Source organism: Hylaeus anthracinus, unplaced genomic scaffold (assembly GCF_026225885.1).
Source record: "Hylaeus anthracinus isolate JK02 unplaced genomic scaffold, UHH_iyHylAnth1.0_haploid 12001, whole genome shotgun sequence".
Classification (NCBI taxonomy): Eukaryota; Metazoa; Arthropoda; class Insecta; order Hymenoptera; family Colletidae; genus Hylaeus; species Hylaeus anthracinus.
Window position 1 is genome coordinate 11,895,024 of NW_026534348.1, and position 23,298 is coordinate 11,918,321.

A 23,298-nucleotide genomic window follows, 5' to 3' on the forward strand; every position below is an offset into this window, starting at 1 on the left:
TAAATCTATATCAACCTTGCTACATTATTTTGTACTTTGTTTTTTTTTTAATCTTAATATATTAGATAAAAAAAATATATATATAAATAATGCCGTTTTTAAGTTATCCGACCTTTATTATTATTATTATTATTTTTGTATAAATGTGTGATTAATAGTACGGATAGTGTAATAATTTTGTATGTTTATTGAACCAAAAATAAATATTATTGATAAAGAATCATAACGATGTGCACAGTTTCTCTTAACTATCCGTTTCTTTATTCAGCGGACTGGTGATGGTGTCGATCGCCTCTTCCTCGTTTTTCTCAGGCGACGGTGTCTTGTACGATCGCAGACTACGGGGGCCGATTGTGCTCAGTATTACCGGCAGAAGGAACAACCCGTGCCACAGGCCGAATACTATCACCAACACGAAGATCCTAAGGAACGCGTGGAACACGTAGCTCTCCGAGAACGCCATCATAGAGAGCGCTAGCAACGTGGACCCAGCACCGTACGCAACCGCTGCACCGATATACTTCACCGCAACCTGGGCCCTCTTCGTGCGATCCAGACTTCCGGTTTCGGACGCAGCGTGGACGAACGCGTGCGCGACGTGGGCCGCGTAATCCACAGACAAACCGATGCCCAGCTCAAGGCCTGGACAGCAAGAAGACGAAATAAGAGGTATAGGTACTTTAGAAGGGATGAGCAAGGTGTGGAAGTAACAAGCTTCTTTTTATACCTTGGAACAAATAAAGAGTATTACCTGGGAAGATATACAGGGCATTATTGGACAGAGGCAACCTTTTTTGCTGGGTGAGAATCGATGTGGAATATTTGTTTTATTATATCTGTGAGCGAGTACTTTTTTGTATATTAGTGAAATTGAAGTTGTTCGTGATGGTAAGAATGTGGAAGATATGGATGTAATTCAAAGTGGGAGTGGTATAATCAAAGTCGTTCATAAAAGTATGAATGTTGAAGATGAAGGTGTACATGTAAGTTAGAGTGCGAAAGTGGAAGTTATTCGTGAAAGTAGCAGGTAAGTTGAAGTTATTCAAAAGACACGAATGTTCCAGGAATATTAATACATCATTATACTAAAGAGAATGAAAAAACGAACTTTACTGAGCTATAAACTATGCTTGGTTACTAATGAAACTAATTAGGGGATAACTTGAGGCTATATATGCTTCAGTGGGAGATTTCTGGGAGATTCCTTACCGATGCAAGATGCAATGTCGATCGTGAGGCCCCAGAAGTACATGAACCCGCATACGTTGAGCAGCGAGAGCAGTACGCACAAGAAGATCCAAAAGCAAGTCTGTAGCTCGGCGATCAGTATCCCCGTCATCCCCATAACGCAAATCAGAGCTAGCAAAACATTGCGCAGGACCTCTTGAGCGATCAGTTTGTCGGTTACCCAGAGACTGAACACCTCGCTCCATACAGTAACATATCCATCGATTCCAACATCGAGTGCCACCACCTTGCTCTCGTCCATTGCTGGGATCCACTCGTGAGGACCGTGGAATCGTTTGAAGTTAAAGTCTACGGTGGTTGCAACAATCGTTGGCGCCGATTCACCGCATTTTAAAGCTGTATCGAAGCGGAAATTCCGTTGGTACTTGCCGCCATTGCGGCTGAATAAAAATTTCGATAGATAATTCGAAAAATCTTCGTCGTTGAGCGTCGTGCTCCTTAAATCTACAAATCAGAGTTGAGTTAACAGTCTCGTTGACGGTGGGTACAGTGAAACCTCGATGTAAAGTTGCGTGATAAATTCAGTAATCGAGGTTCAACTGTACTTAATGCCACAGATTTTAGGCAAAGGCCAACGCTAACCTTTCTGAAAATAGACAGAGACGAATTCTGCAAAATCCTTTGGCCACGAATGCAAACTTTCCACCGTTGATAAATTAACGAACTTCTCTGTTAAATCCATCAGCTTCGGAAATTCGGCAGTATAATTGAAATGTCCCATGAGAATGATCGCCTCGTAACCGCGATCAGGATACTCGAGATGTTTCACGCTAATGTACTTGCTCATGTACGAGCTATTTGGTATGAACCATGCTGGATCGAACCACTGTTGCAATTGCAAAATACCCATAATACCCGCTGACGCTGCGACGAGCGTTATTAATACTATAATTATTTTACCGGGTATCGTTAAAACCACGTTCGAGTACAATTTCGTTATCAACCTCGACGAGAGCTCTTCTTCCGGTCTGACGAACTTTTGCGTGAAATTCTCGTGAACGATCCACGGTAGTATCGAATTTCGCTTTCTCTCGATTCGTCGAGCGTCCAGCGTGAAAAACGCGATGTAAAATGTTATTTGAAATAAGAATGTCAATAGCACGCCAACTGCTGCGTAAATACAGAATGATTGCAGCGATGGCAATATCTAAAAATTGATATGATACTATAATATAGTATGTTCGAAGTTTGCGATGATTTAAGAAGGTATCCTTTTTTTTTTTTAATGAAAAAATATAGCGTTTGAAATATTTCCATTTTTTGTTTTCGATGATTCTGATGCTACATAAACAACTTTAAATTACTTATTTCTAGCCAGCAGGATGGGTAGTAGGCTTAGAAACATGGGACAATGCAAATATTAACTCTGTAGATGTTATTTTTTCTGTTACGTAAAAGTTGATACATCCTTTTTAGAGATGAGTAAACGTACAAACAGAAATATTACTTCAACAACTTTGCAGTTTCAACCAAAAAATGAATACCCTCTTAAAAATCCAATAAACATATCTAAACTTACAGTCGAAGCACCGATGATAAATGCAACAACGTCGGTCAAAGAAGTAATACTAATGGCCGAGCCTGCATGTCCTAACATTAAAGCTACTCTCTCTTCCAATGGCTTTTTTCGGTTTGATTTGTCAGCGTGTATCTCCTTCCACGACGCCATTATTAAAAAATTGTCATCGACTCCAAGAGCCAGTAAAAGAAATGGCAAAGAAGTATGTACAGGTCCGTAAGGAATTCCAAGAACGGAGCAAACGCTAATCGAAGTGATGAAAGCACCACCCACGCAAAAAAGACCGACAGTTGTGAGGTAAATCTATATAAAAAGTTGCATCTTCTAAAAGGCAATACTATACAAATTTTTCCTATTTCGCTGTACCCTGAAACTCTACAGTAATCAATTTTTTTTTTTTTTTTACTGCTTTTAAACAAGATATCGTCCTCTAACATACTATAGACCTTCAGGATACTCTGTGTTACACTATAAGGTCCTATTTAAATAAAAACTTACTCTCCATCCAACCCAGTTATAATCAGAAAATATGACTAGAACATAGAAGAACATTAAAATGAATCCTATCGACATTATGCCAATATTGCCGAACATCGATACGAAAGTGACGTCCCCGAAACTTCGACCAGCTTCGTAGTAGATAGCTGAGGTATGATTTGCATTTCTCTTATCATTCAATAGCTTTGCATTTCTGTGGAGGACATCTAAATAGGACAGTTCCCATTTCAATATCTCATCTGTAGCCTATGCACAAAAGATGAGATACATTACAGATAAAGCACCACGATTTTTATGCGACGAGTTGTAAATTAAATTAATTGGAATATTGCTACTGAAAACTATCGAAAATGCATTTTCCAAATAAAGAGATATATCGTGGGTGATTTCGTCTAAGATCAAGGCCGAATGAAGATATCGAAACGATATGAATGTATGAATAGATCGTAGAGATTATTAATGAAAATGTGGACATTTCTTCGAGACCAATTTTAAGTGTTAGAATAAAGAAGAAAGTGTACGTAGGTATGTATCTTTAAAAAAAGAAAGAGGTATGCGAGGCATGAGCGGAAGAGGCAGATTTTATCATTATGCGAAAATTAGAACGTTCTATTGTACACCAACGGTTGTGTAAATAGTACAGTGCAAGATTAGAGGAAATCTAAATGTGCTAATCACATGTTGTTGACCTTCCATTGACCGGACTCCAAAACGTGAGTGTATTTTAACGTTTCGATCCACTGCTTCGGGATCATCCTCGGATCATCCTCCTTTAGTTACTAAATAAATTTGATACAATATAGTTAAAAAATTAAGTACTTTAAGTTCTTTAATCGATATTGATCCAAATGTTCCATATTTTTGTTAACAATCTACATATGAATTAACTGATAATTTTAGTAAAACAGCATGTTTAAATCGATCTTGACAAAATCATTTTAAATATAAAATAAGGCCCAAATCATATAAAACCCTTGGAATGCATATTGTTTGAATTGTATGATATATATTACATAATGCATTATTTACGAACATCGTTTTGAATTTTAATACTTTTAAATTTAATAACGTTTATTATATTTCGAGTATGATTCAGGCCTTTTTATGAACTTACCTTACCCAATCAGCTGTTCCAACATCGTTTCCGAAGTTATCCATATCCACTTTCGAAAAATTTACGTGCACCGCCCACTGCGTTTGCACAGCCTTAGCAGATATAATTATACCCCGTTCGTCTCTCGTTACGCCACCCAACAATTGTGTAAAGTTTAGTGGATGTCCCAGGGTAGGACTAACTTTTATATTATTTACGTCATTAATAATTTCTTCTCTAGATTTTGTACGAATTACACTACTGTCATACTCCCACAGATCCACAATACTATTTAAAAGGCAAGCTTTTGGCAGGTTATTCACTATATTACAATACAGCTCACTATCAGCGTGAACTGCAGGTTCAAATGTAGTATTGCTAATTTCTGAATCGAGCTCGATATCAAAAAAATCATCGAGCCCATTGCTGCGTTTTTTTCTATGTACAATACCCGATATAACAGGCACTCTACGTATTAAAAAAGAAAACAAAGTTAGTTCAGCCCTTCGACGAATTTTTGCGATATCCATAGAATAGAATTTCTATAGTAGTATGCACAGAAGAATGCTTACTTAAAACACACGTTTGTCCATGTAATGTGATCAGAAGATTGTGCAGAAATAACTTCCTTTACTATTTCATTCAGCTGCAATGATTTTGTTCATTTAATTCATCTGTGATATTCTAAATAATTACCCAATGCAGCTTGCATTGTATTCAAAGCTAATTTCGCTACAATAAAATCCAAGAAAAAGTGATAATTACTGTGACAAGAGCTTCTGGTTCTAACACATTGTCAGCTGTTAGTATCATAGACTCCATTCTTAGGCCCTGCCCAAACTGATCGATCATCCATTCTGTATCGTGAACAAAATCTGAATCTTGTGGAACCCAGAGCTTCATAGGATTCTTTTCTTGATGAAAGGAATATAAACCAGAAAGAGATAATAAGACTATCACAGCACTGCCAATGAGCCATTTCAATGGTCGTCGAGCAATTCTTAACCCAACTCTGGGAAAAAATTGGAGTAGACAATATACAGCTTGGTGGTTACTTGCCTAACTTATCGATGAGAAGATAAGACTTGCTTTCTATTATCGGAAGAAGATAAGTCGTCCAGACTGTTTCAGATGTCACTATGTGCTGTCTTATCTTCTCAAAAGTACACTATACCTACCCATAGAAAAAATGTTCCACCACTTCCGATATGCGTTGCGGTACCCGTTGCAAGTAACTCTGGAAGGTTCGTTTACGAATGATTCCTTCTTGGATCTCCATTATTCCAACACTGAAACTGAATCACAGCACCATGGTACTCCTACTTTTCATGTTTTAAATTTTACGTACACCTCTACCAGACCACGACGAAACAACGCGATACCGCGTACGGTTAGCACGAAAAGCATTCAGGTTTGTTGTCGTTGTTCTCGCCCTTAGTTACAACCGTTCGCGACGGACGAAAGACAGGGGGTGACATAACCTCTAAATCTGACGGCCAATTATGTACACGAATAGATAGAGGATAGTAAAGAGGAACATTCCATCAAAAACTAACGCGATCTGAGCGAATCTGTGCACGGAGCTCGTATAAATTTCCAACTCCGCAAACACTCGACTGTCACTTTCCATCTCGCGATTGTTCGCTTCACTTATTGCTCGTTGCGCTGCATCAGATTGCGCGCGGTAGATAATGCGCGCCCGCTAACGCGCATGCGCGACCGCCGTGCACTGGGATTGAATCCATTCTTGGATCGTCGTAAATAAATGACGTATGTCATTGAAGACTGCGTTGGAATACATTCAGTTCATGTCTACTTTAATATATTTTTATTAAATGGAATTATTACCATCGTTGTTGCATTTGAAACTGTCACAGCGTCGTATTGGTATTGCTTATTTAATGTTTCTTGTATAGACATAACCGTCTACAAAATATGAAAAACTGGACGTGCTCCTCTTTTCAGGTGTTTCATTTATTTGAAACCCTTAACTACTAATAAAAATAATTTAAACAATACTGTAATGTTATAATGTAAAACATTCTATTGGAAGTTAGGAACAAGTAGTTTAGAAACGGAGATTGTGCGTATACAAAAATAAAACATTATTTTTAGTTGTTAATTTATCACTGTGACAGTCTAATTCATTTTATTCATTTGAACTAATTCCCAAAGAATAGTTTGTTTTGGATCAATTTCAATCCAAGAGTTTCTGTGTCAAGGCCTTCGAATGACAAATAACTCATGCTTATACTTTTTGTACGTTTTAGGATTCAAGGTTTACTGGTTCTGAGTAGATTCGAAAGGAGCCCTGAATCGCATTCGTTGCAAAACATGGAAGACGGTCGTAAATGTTTTAAAAGAATATAAGATTTCTCACGAAACTTAAATTTTCAATTATTTCTAAAACAGTTACATATATCCAGAAAATAGAGAAAAAGCACCAGGAACCACGTAACATAGATATAATATTTACTCAGCAATGATTCATCATAAAATCAATCTTCACTTAGAAAAAAGCAAATACAAACAAGTGGATAACTGGCTTTAATTATTATCGACGTACTTGGACTCGTAGTGACGCAAAATCTTGAATATTGTTACAAATTGGATAATTCACTTTATTAACGTTAAACACATTAAAGACGTTAAAATTAACACTTACCACGAATACACCGATAGCAAGCGCAACAACCTTGGTCGAGTGATTAGTGTCTAAATTAGGCGTGTTTACCTATTCGTAACCATTTTACCCGATGCGTGGATAACAACTGCATTCCCCCAACTATTTCTACGTAAGAGCGAACATAGTTCCATTCTTATCGATGTAATAACATTGATTCGTCTAATCCACGATAAAAACGAGTGATAGAAATTTGCAATAAAAACTTACCAGAAATGCTCGATTATCGAGCGGGATGTTTTTCTCGCAGGATCAGCGTCTTTCCTGATGGTCAAGTATCAACTGACGCGGTTCATCCTTGCGGATATCTTTCACCCGTGGCTTAAAATTAATTTAATGACCGACCACTTTCCGTTGAGACGTAACGCGGTAGACACACCGCAATCTGTAAATGCTGAGGACTTATCAATTAAATGCGATGATAATCAAGTCACGATACGACAACGTTTACTGTCCGGTACGTTTCACTATTGGCGCTGTTTAGTGTGTGTTCGAGCCTTGAATGATCAGGATCGTGGACGCGGGTCATCATCGGCTAGTATGCGGAGGAAACCGTACACGTATAGTAGTCTGCGGAATAATGAGTGCAATTAATTTCTTTTTGCGGTTTCCTTTATGTCTGATTACGAATTGAGAACTGCGGGGTACTCCAGCTTAGAGGATGAGTCGAATAAACGGGTCTTTAGACTGTACAGAGTGTCTCAAGACAAGTGTGAGTTTATTGTAAAAATGCATGTGAGATAAATAGACAAGATACTATGCTGACAATTTCGTAGAAGCAAAGGATTTTTTGCATCAGGAAACTGCGTGTGGTTCTGATATTTGAACTATTTTATCTTCGTAACAATTTTTAGAATGAAATGTGTATTTTTCTATTGATATATTGCAGTAGAAGTCATGATGAACTTTACAATACATGAGACAATAATGATCAAGGTTACGGAAGATCTGAGGTGAAAGGGATTTCCTTCATCTTTGTACTGGGACCATAGTCGTCGCAGCATATTTTATAAAAGTTCTATTGATTGCTCATTGAAGATTTATTTTATGCAGATTTAATTCATTTTACATTACTCATTCGTCTGTGAATAGGTAGTAACGTATTTTTACTTTGTTTCTGTATATATGAATAATTTTAATGTCGGTATGTATTGAATTGGCTTTGAACTAAATTAGAGTGAATTTTCAGTTTCTAATGAACGCTGACCCTTGCATTCCTCGTTAGAAAATACCGATCAGAATACTGAAGCGATTAAATTACGGTTTAATGTAACTTTAAAGGAAGTGAGTCCCAGATTACCACATCTGATCGCCTTGACTTCTAATGACCAGTTTTTTCCAATCACTTCTGCTGATTATGCATACTACTATAGTCATGTTACGAAGCAGCAACGTGCTGCTATTCCTCATAGGCCAGATAACTTCAAATCAGCAGTGTTATCTTTGCACTTCGTAGAAGCAAGCTATGTTTTCACATATTTAAAGTTAATTTATGTCTATGATTCATGCTTCAACAGTCCACAGTAGAGTATGCCATGACTACATGATCACATGAAATAAATGCATTTGAAAAACAATACTTCTACAAAATACAATGGAAAATAGTTATTTAGTTCTAAACGATTTAAATAAATAGTGATTTAAAATGATTTCAAGCGATCTAAATATCAAGTATTAAAAACGATATATACCAAGTGTATTTATTCGTTCGTTTCGATATCCTCATTTGTAACACATATCGATTAAATCCCTTTTAAAGAGTAATTTAAAATAACATTCATTGCGCGTGCAATCTATCATCGAAATTCCATTCATTCGCTGTCATCCGTATTACACAGAATTCGATTATCATACCAAAACAAAGCAATCGCGTGACCAGAACGATAAGAAAAATTTCTTCAAGCTTTCGCGTAATGGAGCACAGACACGGAGGACATGTAAATCAAGATGCAAAGTTCAACGGCGGAGAAAATTGTTTTCCATTTACGAGGCGCGTTCACGATTTTCATGTGCATCAGAGTGTACAACACGCTGACGAACGCGAAGCATGGGAGAATCGATCTGGCCACGGGGAACAACGGCGACGTACAAAGCCATATCGGTGCAATTAGCAGAAAAGGGAGCACGGTTTCAAGATCGTGTCGATGGGCGCTTCGAATGCGATCCACTTCCTCGTGGCCGCCTCCCGTAGGACATAAAACGACATCGGGACCTTTCATCCACACTCTGTCCTCCTCGCTGTGGATCACCTGTAATATCGATCCAATTAACGAACCATAAATCACCACTTGAGCGAGCAATCCACTTCGGTTGTAAAAATGTTTCACGCCGTGCGGGAACTACCTCGTCGTGTTAATAAAATTCAAACTTTGAAACGAACCTGTTCGACTGCTTCTATAATTAATAAAAAAATGTTTCTTTTATAACCACTTTTAGCTGTCGCGGCGAGCATCACGAGGTGGAATCAAGAGGTCCACCTTGAGTGTGTATTCTGTTTACTCGATGCGAGGAGGTGGGTAATACGGAGGAAATGAAATACCGAAATAAAAAAAAGAGATGATTTTATGAGGGATTAGTGAACTACGTAAAATAAGATTGTGGAATAGGAGTGAAGCTGCTGGAATGTTGGCAAATTAAGGAATGTGTTCAATGTGTCGAAAATTAAAGAATTGATCGTTGTGAGTATTGTTTGAAATTTAGTAAACTGATTCAATTTGGGTTATCTAGCAGAAAATTTTTTAAATAATTTTATAAATCTCAGGGGCTGGAGCTATGTTTGATTGTAGCAACAGTACGGGTTTAGCGATCCTGAGGTACCCGAGCTACAAGGGGCCAGTGGGCCCCAGCAGACATGTAAAGAGTGGAAGAAGTTAAGGATTGATGTGAAACAATGGAAATGTGATATGGAAAAAAAGATATATGTGCAAGACTGGTGACTTGTAACAAGATTTGACCACTAGATGCAATAATCTATATAAAACAGATTACGAACCCTTATAAAATAAACAAATAATCAATTTTATAAAAGGTATTTAAACTTTACCCATTCCCTGTTATGCAAGCAGACATTCGTTACATTGCATACGTCTCATTAAACGTCACAATTTTTTCAGGGAATCTAGCACATGGACTAGTTGAAAGATTTCATGCATCAGAGAAGAATGTTTAATTATCATTATTATTCCATAGGCGATGTATATAAGAATTTTGATCAATTTTTGTTTGTTTCGAGGAGAAATAGTAGTCTGTCCCCTGCAGATGTTAAATATGCAGCGTGTGTATACGTCGCGTCGTCTTTCAACTAACCTCCACAATATTAATTTATCATCAGAGCAATACGACGCCACGGAGCGTAGAATGTCGAGACACCGTGTCCAACAGTCTTCGTTACCTAATTACAGTAACAAGAGTCAAATGCAATCGACAGACGTGTTCGTTTTACAAGGCCTCTAGTCCTTTTAAGTGTCGAACAGCAGAAGATACTACAGTAGACTAACATTTTAGTAGATACTACAATAACTTTGGCGTGAGACATTGCAAAGTAGTCGTTCTGAAGAAACTATTCGTGGGACACACTGCTGCTTTAACATAACATTAATTGGGAATAAAAATCAGAGATCAAAATGGATATAAGAAACGAAGATACGTGATCAAATATTCGGATATCATGGAAGAAACATGGAAGAGCCGTTCATTGCACAAATCGATTAACTCCATAAATTAAAAAGTTGAGATATTGTTATCAAAATGGTGTCTGAAATAAATTATTTATTATTCAATGACCAACAAAATTATTCAGGTAAGTTATTATGAATATAAAAAGTTGTGTCTATACCAAGTACTTTGCCGCTTAAATTTAAGATTTTTCGAAAAATGGAGTTAATCGATTTGAGCAGTGAACGGCTCGTATGCAGGTGTTTTGATACGAGAAGAAAGAGTCTCCTTACCTGTCTGGCTACTCGAATTCGTCCAGTGAACCATGACAGAGCGTTCATCTTCAGCACAAGGACGCACGACCACCAGGCGTAGACAGCCCACAGTCCTTCAGCTCCGATTGGAAGTTCGTAATCCATTGTTCGAAGCTACTTAATCAACTCGTTCCTTATAGACAAGAAACCCTCCAAGACAATACCTCTAACTGTCTTTATTAAATAAATCGTTTATTCTTCAACTTTATCACGCCACTGTAAGCGTTCTGTTTCGATATTGGAACACTGTTGTATGGATAAATAGCAGTCAACGTTGGCAACAGACATGTCAACGATAAAGCAGCGATGGAAAGAAAGAAATGGTGGATGGAACACGCGGTATCGAAGCTCAGATAGCTTGGATGAGAGCATGGGTAGATGGAACGCGTTAAAATTCTCGTCGCATCGATTCGCCGCCGATGGCTGCTGGCAAACGACTGGCTGCCTCGAAAAACCGGTGCCCTGGACATAATATCCAGCGCGGAGCCGCATTCGAAATTCAAATCTACGTGTCTGAAACACGACACCGTTGGTTTCTGAAGGGAACGCGTTTCCGAAACTTCGGATCGTTTGTATTTAGGGCCACTTGCTCGTACATCGAGACGTCTAGGGAACCGAGGAAGATTTTCTTGGAAAATTTGTGGTAGACTGTCTTTATATGGGATAGTATTTGTCAGAACGTTGAGACTTCTTCGATTTGCAGGACATTATTGTGGCATAATTCGTTAGAATGGCAATCGGTTTCTCTGTAAGGGTGAGCAAAGTCTTCTTACGGAATTAATTTCAAAAAATTTTATGCAAGTTCTGGCTTCTCTCTTCATATGTTGTTTGCGTGTACTTCGAGGACTGAGAAAAAAAAAATTGTTGTTTAAGGATTATGGTGAAATTGAAGAAACTGGTAATATTTTTTTCTGCTTTAGGTAACCAGCACGCTAATGGTATTAAATGAAGGATTAAGGATTGTTGGATGAGTAGAATCGTTTAATTTACACGTTATTATTCTTGTACGTGTGTTCGAACTCATACATCAATCATCCTAAAGTCAATCTCATCGAATGGATCAATTTCCCTACATAAAATTTATATGGTACGAATTATTATCAATCACATCCTCTCAGCTTCTAGCTGGCAATTATTTCTATTCTTCCTATCCTTGGATGGAACTAGATTTTTCGAGATTAACCCTTCGCGTTTTTAAATTAGTTTGAAGAAAGTATTCCTTAGCGCTGAATCTCGCTGCCAGAGATCCATAAATCAGTTGATCCACGCGTGCTTATCGTTGAGATTACAAGCGCCACTGCGCGATGTCGCTCTTCTTGATGTTCGCCTGTATCGAAACGTCGATCAGGTTGTTCCCGAGAAAAAAATCTGTTGCTACTATGTTCGTCTCGTTCCACCATTCTTTCTGGAACTTCAACGTCAGATTTCTATTGACCGAGTCGGCCATCTGGCGAAGTCCACCTGACAGATTGAACAATATGTCCAGGGAATACGGCGTCAGCTCCGCCATCACCGCCCACAGAGGATTCTGGCTGTTCCTGAACCTTTTTGGGCCCATGATCACGTCGTCCAAATACTTGAACAGGCCGTCCACCGTCTGCTGATCGCCCCAGGCCTGGGACATTGCGGGCCACAGCCAGTCGTACTCTAAAAACGATCGTTTAAAGGTCGAATACAAAACTGGAGCAATGAGAAAAGGGAAAGTGTGAACTTGGGCCAAGATAGTGATGTGGCGTTGAGTCCCACAGGTTTGAAACTTAAGTTGAAGGTTAATTTTTGTAATTTTGAATCTTGATAAATTATGAATCTATAAATCAATATATTCACAAGTTAGAAAATATAAATAATCGTTATTTAACGAGGGGTAGTTGTTGGAAGGCCTGTTTCATGCTCGAAAATACTGTGAAGTGTTTGCAATTAACTCTGTTAAATAAGTCGAGGCATAAACTGTTCCATTTTCTTTTGATGATTTGGGGAAATTGGATATCAAGTAGACTGAAATGTTCCAGATTACAGATTATTTCTCACAGATTAGTGTCTTATCAATTAAACATCTGTGAGAATGAATCTGAAGATAAAGAGAGTATGACGAATGATAGCTACAAATTTACCATTGACGGTGTGTTTATCACCGTAGCAGATTATCAAGCGTTTACCACCAGTCCAGATATCGTTCAAGGTCGGGCCAAGACCTTCGACACCCCTATCGGGCTTGAGGATCAGATCTTCGAATTCTCGCCAGAGAATCGTGGCCAATCGTCGATGCCTACTGGGCCTGCCCTCGAATCCCACTGGAAATCTGCGTGCAAAATCGTCCGACACTGAATTATATTCACGTGGAAGTATTTATTTTACATATACTTATTGTATTATTATTCGTTTGCGTTGCATTTATTTAAAATATTGACAAGCAACTGTAGCTTACCGGGATATAATTAAATTATCTGTTTGCAAATATCGCTTTGAAATCATTCTTACCGTCGCCCTTCATACTACAGTTTTCATATTAAGTAATTTTCATGCTATAGTATCCACTTGTTCAGTAATGATCGCTCTCTCATCGTTATCGATCAGCGAATCGACTGCGTTATATTTATGCAATTCAAGCATTACATTCCATTCATTTAATTCCATCGTTACATTATTCTGTTTATTTAATTCGAGCATTACGATATTTTATGTCGTCGAATTACCTATGGAAGTCCATGATGACGACCTCTCCCCTCGCAACGTTCAAAAAGTTTCTCACGTCTTTGATGATGGCGGACAGGGGGGTTATCCGAATGACATCGTGATTGACCCAGAATCTGCTTATGTGATTGCCTTCCTCGGCAATCGTGGTGCCATTCGGAATCGACTGATAGTAGTAACCCACCCTGATGTCCAGATATCTGATGCCGTGAACCAATTGCGTCCATACGTCGCGATCCTGAGTTAACAAGTATCGTTGATAGGCCACCCTCCTCGACAGGTCACCGTGCTTGTAGCATCCCGAATTGTGGGTTCCCGGAATCATCAAGCTTCCTATCGGAAGCCTTCCCAACAGCATCCTGCAAGGTTTAAACATTCTTTCAATACGATTACTATAGACAATAAACATCAATATTTAGAAATATGGTAATTTGGTAATTCACGAGTTAAAAGTAAAATTCATTAAATTGCATATCGAAAGTGCTAAAAATTATACAATTTCAGATTGTGATCTTTAGGTCTTCTTGAAATTCATACCAGGTTATAAATTTAGTTATTCTGGAAATAGAAAGTTATTGTATGAATACAATTTGTTTTGGAGAGGCATGTTACACCGTAGTACAATAATAATTGTTAAAGAGTTTCTTGATAGAGTTCTACACATTTTAATGTTCTTATCACACCAACTGTACTTCTGATAATATAATTAGAATATACATAGAATTGTATCGACCCAAATTGGCGAAGTCTAGGTTAGATCACTATAAGTGTATCATCTGAAATTGTTTACCTTAAATCGTACATCCACGTCGGCCATATCTGCAAACAGGCACTGGTGAGGAAAGCACCATCCTTATAAACCGCAGCATGATGTTTCAAGCAATGAGGACCTGGATGCGTCGCGCCATCCTTGGTGTCCCATCCCCCAGGAAGGGGTGGCCGACCTACCGTGATATTCGTTCGATAATAGCCTCGGGGGTATTGCAACGAAGTCAAAGTCAACTTGGGCTTGAGCTTTTTATCTGAAAACACATCGCCGATCGCATCAACTGATACTGTAAAATAGAACGAAAAGAAGTAAAACTTGGATCGTCAGAAATGGTGAAATGATTTCCCAGTATCGGTGTAAATTTAATCAGAATGAAAGCTGAAACTGAATCGATTATTCTCAAGCTGTCAGAAAAATAAATTCTGTTGGAGAAAGATAGAATTCAGGGAAACAGCTTTAAGTGGATACAGTAGAACGCGTTTTAATCTCCGAATCACAGGTTACGACGTCGAAGAGAATCGAATAGATTACCATGTGCTGGGTTAGCAGTGAACACCTTGATGGTATCTGGGTATCCAGTGCTCGACGGGCAATCGAAATCCCAATTCACTTCTAGCTCAGCGTCGACCACTTTATCACTGGCTGCGATCGGTCTCCACAAGGAGGAGACTGTCAGCCATACTTTTCCACATTGCGCTGCCAACGCTGAAATCACAGATATTCTCGTGAGCAACGAGTCTAAATGTACGTCGTCCTCCGTTGGGAATCGATTTCGACGTTTCGCCAGTATAGTAATTCACTTTGGTGACGGTTAGAGTAGCACACTGATACCCAACGTCGGATTAAGATCACGTTGAATTGAAAGTTGAAGAAAAGTTGAAGGAAAAAATAAATATAATTTTACGTGGCTTGTAAGAATTAAAGTTCAAACATAATTTTAAGGAAAGAAATATCTATGGAGCGTCTCGAAAGGGGATGCGCTCACCTATGTCGCAAAACAAGTGAAGAAGCAGCAATATTTCCCCCTTCACCATCATCGATGGTTGTTACTTTATAGGGACTTCTCTGAACGGGCCGTGCTCCGATATCCGACGTCAGAAAACGATATACACCTGTATTTGGGAAGAGGAGACATTATTTCAAACACTGTATATAGTTTGCGATTCGTTAATTTAATCACAAGCATCGATTGTTGACATTAAAAGAATAATACTATTCGGGAAAGACAACTTGAAATTGTTCCTCTTCAATATTTGAATGACGCAACAGCTTCAAAAAATGAATATCAATGTAGACAATTATACTTGATCACGTCTACATACAGTTAGTTCCATAAATTCCAAATATAAATGTATGTTGTATGAATGTGTTAATGTATAATGTGTAATAAATGTAAACACATGTATATATTGTATAAGCTTATTCATATCCATACTTATAATGACAAATCCATTTGGTGACATCAAAATTATTTAATTTAGTTAATCTTCTTCAGTAGACATACAAAGTGCGAATATTTATGGAATTGATTGTATCTCCATAATTTATAGTTGCATGAAGAATCTCCCCAAGACTAAACTGTACTATTTCAAAGGACAAATGTAAAAAAGTCTCATCTCTCTTGATCATTATTTTACGATGCCAGTTTAAAAATAAAAAAATCGTCAAGAACCGAGATAACGATTCGGATAAGACCGAATTAACATGATCTAGTTACCGATCTCAGCTGACCCAACGTCGCCTCATTCACCAAGGAAAGCTGATTAGAATGAGTGGACTGAGAAGTCGCGGTTCGCGCTCCCCTTGCCACTTCCGGTCCAGCAAGCCGACCTCCAGGAGTCCCTCGAGTCCTGGTTCTCCTTCGCCAGCTGTCGATGGAGCATTCAGTCCGCCTGGATTCGACCGGTCCCACTAGAATCGCTTCACTCCTCGATGGCGTGACTTCAAGATCGATGTCCGTACGTTCGGCCGGACATGGCCCGTTTCAGCGCGAGGATCGACAAGAAGACTCGACTTCGCGTTCGATACGGCGACGTGGTCGAGGTAACGACGGCGTGGGATCGATACCAGCGGTTCAGTCCTTCGGCTGAGCGGATCCAGCCGTCTGGAGACAGTCCGCCGACTGAACGATGAACAGCCGAACGACCCGTGACCGGACCAGTTTAATATAGAACCCGCTCGCTTATGGGACATTCAAGCACATTGTGCCATCATCCTTCCATCACTTCCTCGGACACGTCAATTGCTCGATGGGGACCACACACGCGCCGCTGTCCTCCTCGCGCCAGCGACGAAACGCGAGCGTTTTTCTCTCTCCTCCAAGTTGCTCATCCTATAGACCGCGTCCACCACCGGGGGGTCAGACCCGGCCTGACCCGTCGGCATTAAACACCATTTCCTGCGTGATGCCGTGGAACATGTAGTTTCGAGACAACGTCGTCGACGATCGACGACGACGAGAGGTGAGGCGACGAAGGCTGGAGGGAGGGCAGAGTGATCAGTGTGCGCCGCGCACGACGGATCGTCGGGGGTTGGGGGACGGATTCTGATTCTACATTGAATTATCACCCTCGCTCGTGGGTCAACGGGGGACGGGGAGTGCCCCGTGAGAGCTAACAGGATGATGATTAGGTACAGGTGCAGCCAACGAGGCGACGCGATTTATCGTTATTCGCGAGCTAAGCGATGTTTACTCGACTTCGGTACAGGGATCGTGTTCGATCGACTTTTCAACAAAACTCCTCTGGATCGTATACTAGAGGATCTAGGGATCGAGGAGACGTTTCGAGTGGATCGCGTCACTGGGGAGGTTTTTGAAGTATTTTTTTCGTGAGATTGTAAAAATGATGGTCATTAGTTTTAACCCAGTTGCATCATTAGAGTACTTCGTGTTATTTTTATTGTTTACATGAAAGAGAAGATACATGTTGTCGGTGTGATTATCATGTGACTTCATACATGATTTTATCTCTTCTATTATACCATATCGTTTCATCTGATGCAAATGGATTAACAGATAAGTACTAATCTTGTTCTACCTTAATGGTTGGGATTTTATAATTTCACGAAAATCATTTAATGTAACAACCTCAAGAAACCTCAAAAAACCTCAAAATGTCAAATTGTAAATGATTACACGTAATTCTAATTTGGAAACAAATCACTAATTTTCGATTTTTTTTTATTTATTTTTTTTTAACGAAATTAGTCCGATCAGTTGAGAGCAGAATGACGTAAATTTATTAATTATATAAGATTGAAGTGAAAATGATTTGGAAGGGGAAATGAACCAAGCTACGGCAATTTGTTTAGTACAACAGATATACAATTTATTTACAGTTTCACGCTGGTACAAAATTAACAATGTTTATACACGGGCGCGAGAGAGTACCGCTGAAAGGGATCTCGTGCGCAATTTTCCATTAAAAAATAAATTAAATTCTGAAAAATCTCGGCTGAGGTCTCCCGCCCGTCTGCGTGAACTTCCTTCTGTCGCGTTAAATAAATAATATTATTTTTAGTCCGACAAGTATATTACATTGCTCGACACGTAGAATAAAAACGACGCATTATTTTACGCGCGCGCGCGATAACCTATATTAATTACTCTTGCCGCGTTACTCTCTAATCGACGTTTATAGTACACAGAAGGACGTTAATACGATTTGATTCGTTGAGGTAGATAATTTAATCAGTCTATGAAGCTGCTTTGTCGGTTGGTTTACTCGTTAGTGGCGTCAATTCGCAAAGCTCTGTTCCGGCGTTTCTATTGAATAGAGCTGAACGGTTTGACTCGATTTGCCTCGTTCAGCCTTTTGCGGCACAGTCGAGTGTTTTGACTTGAGTCAGCTGCGTTAATACAGAACGTTTACAGTCAGGACCACTTAAGTACGAATTTCATTAATTGAAAGTGGAAACTTATGCATTGCTCGTCGTACTAATTTCCATGGCTCTGATACAGAGGCGAATTTTGCTCAACTCTGTTCCAATATAACGATGTGTGTTGTTTGTTTCATGCGTAAAAGTGTAAACAAACTGTATTAAACCAGTGCATTAAAAAAAAAAGGCAGTGTTGCAAAGGTAGTGCGAATGTCAAGTTGCTAGAACCTCATTCGACGGATAAGAAAACGTTCAGAAAGCAAAACAAAAGAAAAATAAAATTTCTAAACCCTGTGGAAGAGATCTTTTAATCAGTCTCTCGACGTTACTTTGATGAAACGCTTCCATAGCGCTTTGCTGTGAAAACCTAACGAATTATCATTGCGAATCGCCAGTCACACTTGACAATTCGCGACGCTGTGAATCGTCGTCCAATGAAAAGTATCCTGCGACTGCGGTGTTCTCTACTTGACCAGGTACAAATGTTAATGAGAAGAAGTTTTGGTAAAACGGAAGTCAAGCTTCGCGCCTGATCAGCGATCGACGGCGAACGCGTAGCCGCGATGACAAAATGGATTACGTCGTGGCAACATGATTACATGCCCGTTTAATTTCGCTACGAACTATAAAATAAATTAAAATACTCGGCTACACGCGAGGGTGAAACGAAGATACACGTTTCAACTGAAATATACAGTACAGTGCCTAACTGATAGGGTGCTCGTCGCGTTCCCTTTCTCTTTAGTCTACATGCTTCTTAACCCTTTTCAGCTCGCATTCAATTTAGAGAAAGATTTTTCATTTTTGATAATTAATATTACAAGCATGTAGTAATCGATTGCTTGGAAAGTGAAATAAAAAATTCGATCTAAAATTAGCATCGATTCGAGTATATTCTTAGGTGAAACAATTTATCAGATCAGCTGCCAAACATTCATGGCATAATGGTTAAGAATCACTGGTCTACCTGGAGAAAGAGACGCATTTCGCAAACACGAAGTTCCCCAGTATCGCATAGACTCTCTAATAAATTATGTACATTCAATTTGGTTGATCTCTGCCCCAAACGCAAGGCGATAGTCGGTCTAGAGACGCGTCGAACGTGGTCTTCACTCGTACTTCGTTTGATTCGACTTCGTTCGTGCCGACTCTACACTAAATGTCCATAAAGAATACAAGAGACTGAAAGAACACATGATTGCTTCGCAACGAAGTCCTGCTGTCTTTCAATCGTCCAAAACAATCACCATGATCGTCCACAACCCTCGTTTCACAGTGTCTGGGTTCAATTGGCTCTCTGCGTGAGCAGATTGAGCAGTTCGTCGTGGTCCATGCTGTTCAACGTCTGTATGTCGATGCCCAGAGCGTTCGCCACGCTCTTCATGTCCAGACCGAAGCTCTTCAGCAGCTCGATGAAGTCCATCTCCTCACCGGTGAACGGATTGTGGAGCTTCGGGCAGCTGTGATTACACTGCGGCCAAGTGCAACGTTCGATTAACCGGAAGTGGCAGCCCTGGACGCACTTCCGTTTGCCAGATGGTATCACCGAGCGCTGAGGTCTGGTGCCGTTGAACATGCCCGTGTGGTTACTCTCGTTGTTTTGCTTGTTGCCCTTCCGGCGGCCTGAAATTTGGAACGAATTACAGGTACAGATTAAACGTGTCGCATCTCGTCGTGATCGACTCGGTGATCGTGTCGAATAGTGGCGTGTTTAGGGTCAAAGAGCCGGCCAAAAGTTTAGTTTAGCGTAGGTTGCAAATTTTAATGGAAGATTCCGTTTAACGTAGAAGCTTTGAAGGCTAATTTAAAGTGATACAGTTCTTCGTGAAGTAAACAAAAAATATGATCCGGTGTTAAGAAGTCACAATGAACAGGACTACAAGTAAATAATGCACTACCTTTAAAAAACAATTTATAAAAGGTTCAATATTGTAATAAAGATTCCCTGAGACTAGTGTGCATCCAACCAATACAAAGTGCATGAAATGGTTAACGCCGTTAAGTAGTCCCCAACTGCATTGAACGAACCATACGAAGAAAATGCCAGTACTGTAAATTTTTTCAAAACGCAAGACCAGAGAGCCCACTGAATCATCAGCGTCGTACCTGCTTTCCTTCGCTCGTGTTTTTCCTTCTTCGTTCTCGGCTCCTTGTTCCTGTCCCTTCGCCTACCCTTGTGCTTCCGCCTTTTTCTCTTCTTGTTCTCTCGTTCCTGCGTCGAAGCTGACGATTTCCCCACGTTCGGCTTGTTAACGACCGTGTTCGCGACTTTCTGCACGTCCGCCGCGGACTCGGTTTTCCCGGATCTTCCGGGCTCGGACGAAGTTCCGTTTCCCTTCGTCAGCCCGGAACGCAACAACTTCCGGAGAGACTTCGCGCACGGCTGGTTCGTTTCGATCGACGATTGAGTGCTGAAATTAGGAGAGAATACCCATTAGGAGGCCGATTAATTTTAGGTAATTTCTGGAATTAGAAACACCGAATGGCGCGGAAGAAATATTTTGTATTCATTGATGACAGAAACAAGGGATTTCTCAGATTTAATGGGAACTCTGGAAGTAGGAGAAATTGTTACTTTTTAAATGGAAAGTTCGAAGAACACAGATATTAACTTTTGTGGATGTTTGAATGTGATTTCTAGTGGAAGTTTTCCAACCAAGAAACAGCTGATGCTGATGCTCCATGGAAAAAATAAGACCAGAACGTGGAACAAATTTTCTTCATACGGGGCTTGATTCTCAAGAAAATCGAGTTTGAAGACACGTAGATAACGGGGCAAACGTGCTTGGCACGTCCCGGTAGTAAAAGGGCGCCCCGAGCAGTTTCAAAGTTGATTTTCTCGAATACGGAGCCTCGCATGAAAAAATGTTGTTTCACGTTTCCGATGTATTTTTACATGAACATCATTTTCTCGTCGATTGGATTCCGCATTAAGCAACAATTTACACGAAAATCTACTATCGTTTGCAATTTATCATGCGAAAGTCATTGACAGAGGATCTTAATCGATCGATTCAGGGATTTACTGGGAGATTTATGGAATCGTTACGACGGATCTGGATACTAACTCGTTACGGTGATTCCCGATTGGCATTTGTTCCCAACAATGCAACGCTTGTGCCAAGGAAACTTCGTCTATTTTAACCAACTGCCAATCCCTCTTCGTCAGGACGCTGTGACTAATGCAGCTCGGGGCAAAGACCGCGGTAACGTTTTCGAAGGTCTGCCGCAGGCTGTCACCCATCTTGTGTATGTAATCCCATTGCTGCTTCGTCACCGGTGCACCCACGTTGTCGGCTGACATCTGCGCCTCGTCGAACAGCCATTGAAAAACGAACAGGGGCGCTATGATTTTCCAGGAAGCAAACATTTCCGTTAGATGCGTGCGAATTTCTCGCGATGTTTCCACTAATTCTAACACACTGTTTCAGAACTGAGAATACAAATTGACAGAATATTTTGAAAAAAAAATTGAAAAATCTTTTGAAATTAAAATTAAATGTGTACAGTTTTTGTTTTAAGAAACAATGTATTTGAGTATTTCTTGTTTCTTTTTATTATTGTAATGACTTATATTAATGGAGCAAGTTTGAATTTATACAGTTTATGCAGTTCTGGAACACGTTTTGTGCGTTCTATTAAATGTTTTCTTTCAGAGCGTCGCGTCTTCATTTCAGGAACTTTGTATTCATGGCTCGCGAATAGCCAAAGAAATTCAATTAGAAAAAATGGCTACATGTCCTTGATAATTATAACTGCAGGGTTAAATTAGTAAACAACAAAGTAGACATCTATTTACCAGTCAACGTTGGGTACAGCCTGTATCCGAAATAGCACCTCCATGGTTCGTGTGGATGCTTCAAGACGCAATTGTGTGGCATCCGGGCCTTCCACAGTTCCATCCCCTTGTGAACTGCATCCACGGGTGACAAACCGTTCGGCGAGTAGGGAGCTCTGTCCAGAAACCACCCTGAATCGGACACACCCCTTATCGCGATGTGTTTCAATCCTGCACGAACAAACGATAGTAATAAAAATTAAATGTGCACGTCCAACTCTTAATTAGCTCCCTATTCATTTTAATTATTTTCTATTTCTTCTTAAAGAAATTCCAAGCTGACACCAGGTTAAAAATCTTATTTATTCCTAGTCGATTCCAAACGATCAGAAGGAAAAATTGAAAAATTAATCGTTAAATATCAAATTAAAAAATTGACAGCATGTCTTGTTTAGAACTCTGTTATATTGTTTAGGGAAGATACCTGGCCCTAAACTTTCCAATGGAATATATGGCTAAGCAGGTTCGAATAATACGCGTTTAAATGATGAATGAGCTCAGGGGTCGTTGAACGATCAAAGGGAGCTTGCCTCACCTAATTCATGGCGAACCAAATTGTGCACGTGATCCAAATTCAACATGACACCGGTTCCACCCGCGCTGCTGCCTGCCAAAAGAAGGGAGCTAGCGTTTTCAAGACCAAGCGGAATGAGGTCCCGCACCACTTGCAATACGATCTCCGCCCCCATGAAGGAAAACATGTCGTTCGGCGAAGCCCTGGTCCCGCTCCAACTGTCGCTCGTGCAATAAGGGACGAATCTGGAGAAACGAACAAGCCACGTCACGATCATGTCCTTATCTATCCTTCTCAATCAACTGGATGGAATTAAACGTGTTCGAAAGCTTTGTAATCGAATTAAGTATTACGAGGTGCTTGGGAGTCGAATTAAAAATTTCGAAAAGCTTTGCAATCAAACGCAATTGAAATTAAGAAACATCAAAGAACCCTATTTTGTGAAATTTGGATATTTATAAGGGTTGGGTGTTCTGGCCAAGATGGACAATACCTACACGTGATTCGCGTTCCACCAGAATGGATTCTCCTCGGGGTTCGCCGAGAGGAGACCGCCAACTGTAACAAAATACAATTTTATTATTAAATTACAACTAGA

General features: G+C 39.8%; 4 protein-coding genes and 1 long non-coding RNA gene across 9 annotated transcripts in view; 1 reads left to right on the plus strand and 4 right to left on the minus strand.

Annotated features, from left to right (window-relative positions):
* Nucleotides 1-169: 169 nt before the first annotated feature.
* Nucleotides 170-7,387, minus strand: LOC128890727 (patched domain-containing protein 3-like). 4 transcript variants are annotated; one of them, XM_054149505.1, is made up of 11 exons: nucleotides 7,252-7,387; nucleotides 7,024-7,149; nucleotides 5,537-5,647; nucleotides 5,124-5,370; nucleotides 4,931-5,004; nucleotides 4,385-4,826; nucleotides 3,266-3,511; nucleotides 2,768-3,070; nucleotides 1,831-2,395; nucleotides 1,210-1,692; nucleotides 170-642 (listed from the first exon to the last, which is right to left on the minus strand). In XM_054149505.1, the coding sequence occupies exons 3-11, from the start codon at nucleotides 5,635-5,637 to the stop codon at nucleotides 245-247; spliced, it is 2,859 nt and encodes a 952-aa protein (XP_054005480.1). In that variant the 5' UTR covers nucleotides 5,638-5,647; nucleotides 7,024-7,149; nucleotides 7,252-7,387; the 3' UTR covers nucleotides 170-244. The 4 variants fall into 4 exon arrangements, with proteins under 4 accessions (XP_054005480.1, XP_054005479.1, XP_054005477.1 ...); XM_054149504.1 differs by lacking the exon at nucleotides 7,024-7,149; XM_054149502.1 differs by lacking the exons at nucleotides 7,024-7,149; nucleotides 7,252-7,387 and adding an exon at nucleotides 5,707-6,052.
* Nucleotides 7,388-7,521: 134 nt separating this feature from the next.
* LOC128890734 (uncharacterized) lies at nucleotides 7,522-11,131 on the plus strand. Of its 2 annotated transcripts, none has more exons than XR_008460667.1 (5): nucleotides 7,522-7,753; nucleotides 9,478-9,719; nucleotides 9,803-10,069; nucleotides 10,155-10,840; nucleotides 10,956-11,131. It is a non-coding gene; the product is annotated as an uncharacterized LOC128890734 (long non-coding RNA). The 2 variants fall into 2 exon arrangements; XR_008460666.1 differs by having other exon boundaries at nucleotides 7,523-7,753; nucleotides 10,938-11,131.
* On the minus strand, nucleotides 8,719-11,855 carry LOC128890733 (prostaglandin E synthase-like). The gene is made up of 2 exons (XM_054149511.1): nucleotides 10,989-11,855; nucleotides 8,719-9,290 (listed from the first exon to the last, which is right to left on the minus strand). Exons 1-2 carry the CDS (start codon nucleotides 11,112-11,114, stop codon nucleotides 8,940-8,942), a joined length of 477 nt encoding a protein of 158 aa, XP_054005486.1. The 5' UTR covers nucleotides 11,115-11,855; the 3' UTR covers nucleotides 8,719-8,939.
* A 134-nt stretch (nucleotides 11,856-11,989) lies between these two features.
* LOC128890731 (PI-PLC X domain-containing protein 1-like) lies at nucleotides 11,990-16,644 on the minus strand. The gene is made up of 7 exons (XM_054149510.1): nucleotides 16,187-16,644; nucleotides 15,455-15,581; nucleotides 15,001-15,174; nucleotides 14,491-14,722; nucleotides 13,703-14,059; nucleotides 13,121-13,308; nucleotides 11,990-12,656 (listed from the first exon to the last, which is right to left on the minus strand). Exons 2-7 carry the CDS (start codon nucleotides 15,504-15,506, stop codon nucleotides 12,295-12,297), a joined length of 1,365 nt encoding a protein of 454 aa, XP_054005485.1. The 5' UTR covers nucleotides 15,507-15,581; nucleotides 16,187-16,644; the 3' UTR covers nucleotides 11,990-12,294.
* Nucleotides 16,645-17,012: 368 nt separating this feature from the next.
* Nucleotides 17,013-23,298, minus strand: part of LOC128890729 (palmitoleoyl-protein carboxylesterase NOTUM) — a 30,659-nt gene continuing 24,373 nt past the window's right edge. Inside the window, exons 3-8 of the mRNA XM_054149508.1 lie at nucleotides 23,198-23,258; nucleotides 22,722-22,945; nucleotides 22,148-22,357; nucleotides 21,417-21,693; nucleotides 20,455-20,759; nucleotides 17,013-19,971 (exon numbers count right to left, since the gene is read on the minus strand). Coding sequence (XP_054005483.1) covers nucleotides 19,634-19,971; nucleotides 20,455-20,759; nucleotides 21,417-21,693; nucleotides 22,148-22,357; nucleotides 22,722-22,945; nucleotides 23,198-23,258 — 1,415 coding nt within the window. The 3' untranslated portion in view covers nucleotides 17,013-19,633. The remainder of the gene's footprint in view (nucleotides 19,972-20,454; nucleotides 20,760-21,416; nucleotides 21,694-22,147; nucleotides 22,358-22,721; nucleotides 22,946-23,197; nucleotides 23,259-23,298) is intronic.